This window comes from Nicotiana attenuata, unplaced genomic scaffold (genome assembly GCF_001879085.1).
Source record: "Nicotiana attenuata strain UT unplaced genomic scaffold, NIATTr2, whole genome shotgun sequence".
NCBI classification, from domain to species: domain Eukaryota; kingdom Viridiplantae; phylum Streptophyta; class Magnoliopsida; order Solanales; family Solanaceae; genus Nicotiana; species Nicotiana attenuata.
Genome location: NW_017676316.1, coordinates 29,274 through 34,542, shown reverse-complemented (window position 1 = coordinate 34,542; position 5,269 = coordinate 29,274). Strand labels below are relative to the sequence as shown.

Genomic DNA, 5,269 nt, shown 5'->3' with positions numbered 1-5,269 from the left:
TATATATATATAAGCTATATAATTTACAAGAAATTACCTTAGATAAAAAAAATTTAAAAAACTAGTCAAGGCCCATTTAGGCCCGTTAGGGCCCGGGCCACATAGCCCGGGACCATTACTACACGGGCCTGGTCCCGATCTGGTTACACCCAAAAGCCCATGAAGCCCGGGTCTATTTAAGCCCGGCCCACGAAGACCGGGTCCGTTTGAGCCCGGTCCGTTTAAGCCCGACCATCGAAGCCCTTTTGGGACCGGGCCCGGACCGAATGCCAGCCTTACTTGTGCCTTAGGCTCCCAAATTTTGGGGGCCTCATTTTTTTAGAAATAATAGGTTTATATGTATTTAAAAAAATAATATTTAGTATTTTTTATACAAAAGTAGAGCTTTTCCGTAACAGTTGCCTCGGAGAAAAGAAGTTTTTCCAAATTATAAGTGATAAAATCTTACATGGGATTAACAATGTCTCAAGATAGATTAAATGAGTTGGCTATATTATCAATTGAAAAGAAATTATTAGAGGAAACCGATTATTAAAAAAATTATTAAAAACTTTAGAAAAATAGACTTCAAATAAAAATATATATCATGACTTCCTTTTAAAAATTTAGGCCTCGTATTAAACTTTGGTTAGGCCGCACCCGTTTGGGCCGCCCCTATTATTAAATCAATCTACTATATTTATTCCAATGATTGTCAACCCATCGCAATTTTTCTTACTTTGTTTTGCAAAGATCATGTATCCCATGATTTTACTAATCCATGGAAAATTCTGAAGTGATTTTACTGCTCAACGTAATTAGGATTAATTTAATATAGTTACTCGTTCTTTAAAATATAAAAAAAATGCTAATCAAATCGTCGGAAAATACATGCCCAAAGCTTGGAGACAATTGGTAAAACTAGATGAAACATGTGATATGGATTTGCTCCTGTCAAGAACTTATCGTTTTCTTTCTTTTCTTTTTCAAGAAAATAATTTCTTGAGCAACGTAAATTTTCGAGAAACACTTAGCCTCAGTTATTCATGCATAGAAACAAAAGATCATCGTCAAACCTGTAGCCCCTTAAGTGGAACTCACTTTCACATATTATAATGGATAACTAACTTCTCAAATTATCAATTACTCCCATGGTCATGTTTTCACAAATAAAGACATTAACTATATCTCCTGAAATTTTATATGTCATTTTGATTTGTTCTATTGTAAGGGAGCTTGGTGTAACTGGTAAAGTTGATGCCACGTGACTAGGAGGATACGGGTTCGAGCCGTAGAAACAACCTCTTGCAGACATGCAGGGTAAGGCTGCATATAATAGACCCTTGTGGTCCGGACCTTTGGATCCCGCGCATAACAGTAGCTTAGTGCACCGGGCTGCCCCTTTGATTTTGATTTGTTCTATTCCCCTGGTGTTCTTGCATAACATCCTTATCATTTCCTTCTCTTTGATCATCATTTATATCCTCTGCCTTGAATTTCCTTACTACTTGAGAAATCTTGTCAAGTCTACTTGAACTGCAAAGATGAAGTTTTTGCTTGGAGTACAAAACCATGTAGAGAGAGTACAGTTGCAAAAGGTTTGGATGTATGAAGAGTATGGTCCTAAAGAAGTACTCAAACTAGAAGACTTCCCAATTCCTTGTCCTCAACATGATCAACTACTTGTTCAAGTCAAAGCTGCAGCCTTGAATCCTATTGATTTCAAGTTCCGCCAACGACCCATTGTCCCTTTAGATTTTCCTGTGAGTATATACTTTTACTTATTATCACAAGCACAAGAATCATCCCAGCCTTAAAAGTAGCTGGGAGAGGACCATCATTTGCATGCACCACGACTCTATTTCATCCCAAAACTACCTGCATAAGAGCATATAGACAACTACGGACGGATCCAGTAATTTAAACTTGATAGGTTCTTTTTATGTTCTTACCACTAAATCCATCGCACTTCTGAAATTATGTGTTCCAGAATTTAATATTTATTGAGATTTAGTGTTTTTTACCACATTTAGGTAACTTCCTTGGAAGAAAAGTTGGATTCAGCTGAACTTATGGAACACATATTGTGTTCAACCTCTGTTGACAACATATCACATTGGTCAGGATGTTTGTGCAGGTTGTTCCAGGTTGTGACATGGCAGGTATTATGGTGGGAAAAGGAGATTCTGCATCAAGATTTGAAATAGTTGATGAGGTTTATGGGAATATTCAGAATTTCACCAAAGATAAAATAAAGCAGCTGGGGACATTAGCAGAGTTTATAGTAGTTGAGGAGGAATTAGTGGCAAGGAAGCCAAAAAATGTTTCATTTGAGGAAGCAGCAAGCTTGCCTGTGGCACTTCAAACAGCAATTGAAGGTTTCAAAACAGTAGGTTATAAGAAGGGGCAGAGTGTTTTTATAGTTGATGGTGCTGGTGGTGTTGGATCCTTGGTTATTCAACTGGCTAAGCAATTGTATGGGGCTTCTTTTGTTACAGCAACTACTAGTACTACCAAAGTGGAGTTTGTCAAAAGTTTGGGAGCTGACAATGTTGTTGACTATACACAAACTAGATATGAAGACATTAAGGAGAAATATGACCTTGTCTATGACACAATAGGTAACTTTTTTTTAAGAGGGGAAACCCGCAGCCGCTACAACCTCAGCCACAGCCTCTGCCCTTCGGGTGAGCACTTTGTGGTAAACCTTCCCCTGTATAATAGCCTGCAAACCATACAAGGGATGTAAACCGCACTAGGCAAGCCCTGTGCGACAGACTCAACCCAGAAGGCATTGAGGGGGGATTCGATCCCAGGTCATCCGTACGGATGACCACCCACCAAACCAACTGGGCGACCCCGAATGGTTACAATAGGTAACGTTTGTTCATGTTCTTTTTTGTCATTTCAAACTATCTTCTACTAATGTTTTTTCTATGTGCAGTTTTTTCTCATCAAAATTGTAAACTTGTTATTAGGTGACTCCAAGAATTCCTATGTGGTGGGCCGGTGGCCAAGGAAGAAGCACCAATAATTGACATAACATGGCCTCCTTCAAATCCTAGAGCAGTGCATTCAAGCTTGACAGTAAGTGGAAAAGTTGTTGAGAAGATTGAACCATATCTAGAGAATGGAAAGCTAAAGGCGACAATTGATCCTGCAAGTCCATTTCACTTCTATGAAGTTATCAACGCGTTTAGTTACCTAGAAACTGGAAGAGCCACAGGAAAAGTAGTTATCTCTCCCTTTCCCTCGACACATGAGGATGAATTCGTGTTATATGTCAGTAGTCTATCTAGTAACCTCCCGTCCTCTCGTTACCACTTTGTCTTGTAAAAATAGTTTAGCGAAAAAATGAGTTCCCAAGCAACTTCTTAATGTAATTACTATGTGGTGAATATAATGAAGTATTTCAAAGGTCAATAATGTGTAAATTTCTTGTTTTCTATTGAACATTGTGCGGAGCATTATATCAGTAAATTCATTCAGATCATCCAAATTTGACTAAATGTTTCCTTCACTAGGCGCAACCAGCTAGAAATGAATAGATTTTGTAAGTCCTTGAGAAAAATTATCTTCCTGCGATATTGACAGAAACCTCGAGGCTACACCCTGCAGTCTAATACAATTTTTTGTCCAAAAAAACTGCACTGGATTGATTTGTTTACTCAGAACAGCAGTTGTAAGGGGTGTGTCATCGGCTAGAGTTGATCTTATTCATGCCCTAGTCTATTACATGTGTTACTCTCTTACGCTACGATGGGATGTGAGACTATTTGACTATCCACACGGACGATGTGGTCCTGTTTAGGCCTTGTGGCGATATTTGAGCGAGATGGCTCTTGAGATGTTGAGTTGCTTAATTATTGCACCTTAGTCGTGCTTTGGAAACAAATTCTAGAATGCCTTACATTGTCCCTTAACTTGGCTTCTGCCCCAAGATAAAGAACTACTTTAATATTAATTGCTCCTTACATGGCTGCATCATATTATCTTTTCTTTAACTTGTTGGTTTATCTGATTTACAGGTCGGTCCTCGAATATGCATAGGCAAAGAGCTCACCCTTTAAAAATAAAATTTAATGATAAGACAAAAAATGAAGTAAGAAATAGCTAATGCACCGAAATTTACAAAGTCCTCCTAAAACACATAATTTAGTCATGTACAGCTCCCTCAATGAGTAAAAAACTTAACTAACGACATTGTAGCTAGAATTCAAATAAATACATAATTTTTTTGGTAAACAGTGCTTTCTGCTGAGGAAGTCTTCTAATCACGTTTTCCATATTTGGAATGCAGATAAGACATGCATTTTGGTTCTGACGAGGGATGACCTCTCAATCCTTCTCCTCCAAAAGGAAACTATTTTACATTAGGAGAGGATTGTGCACCTAAGGGTGTGGTCTAGCGGTTAATAATACGGAAAAAACTATGGCACTCCAAGGGTCAAATTCCTAGATGCAAAAATTATACATATTATGTTTTCTCATTTATATTAACCTTAGCGCGCTGAGTTACTCAATATAGTGCTAGTGACAGATATTGGTGGAATAGTCGATATACGTACGGGGTAAACTAATTTTAAAAAAATGTCTTACATATGGACAGCCTTGTTACAAGCAAGAGATTAAATAATGGGAGAGTGTAATTAACAAGGTATGGAAGAATCAAATTGGTATATTATTCGATGTAGTGATACATATATATACATATACATTAGGTGCTAACTAAGGAAAGAAATTAAAGAGATCCCTACAAATCTGCTATCTATATATGGGTTATGTACACTACTAAGAAACAGTCTATGTTCATTGTGTAAAGTGTCTGAGTTCATTCTGTAACACTCCCCCTCAAGCTGGAGCATATATATTGATCATGCCCAGCTTGTTACAAAGGTAATCAACTCGAGTGTCATTCAATGCTTTAGTGAACAAATCAGCTAGTTGCTCTCCTGTCTTCACGTAGCCAGTGGAAATCAAGTTCTCCTTAATCTTCTCACGAATAAAATGATAGTCAACTTGAATATGTTTGGTTCTTTCATGATACACTGGATTTGAGGCAATATGGATTGCAGCTTGATTATCACACCAGAGTTTTGATGGAGTAGGATGCTTTAACCCAATTTCAGTTAAAAGGTGATGTATCCACATTATCTCACATGTTGATTGTGCCATAGCTCTATACTCGGATTCTGCAGTGAACCTAGATACAACATTTTGTTTCTTACTTCTCCATGATACCAAGTTTCCACCAACAAATACACAGTAACCAGTAGTAGATCTTCTATCA

The 5,269-nt window shown here is 37.7% G+C and overlaps 1 protein-coding gene across 1 annotated transcript in view; it reads left to right on the top strand.

The window, feature by feature from the left end:
- LOC109220931 (2-methylene-furan-3-one reductase-like) overlaps positions 1-4,049 on the top strand; it is a 4,624-nt gene extending 575 nt beyond the window's left edge. The window contains 5 exon segments of the mRNA XM_019385399.1: positions 1,524-1,742; positions 2,117-2,600; positions 2,958-2,986; positions 2,989-3,261; positions 4,008-4,049. Of these exon segments, the coding sequence (XP_019240944.1) occupies positions 1,524-1,742; positions 2,117-2,600; positions 2,958-2,986; positions 2,989-3,261; positions 4,008-4,049 (1,047 nt within the window).
- The last annotated feature ends 1,220 nt before the right edge of the window (positions 4,050-5,269 follow it).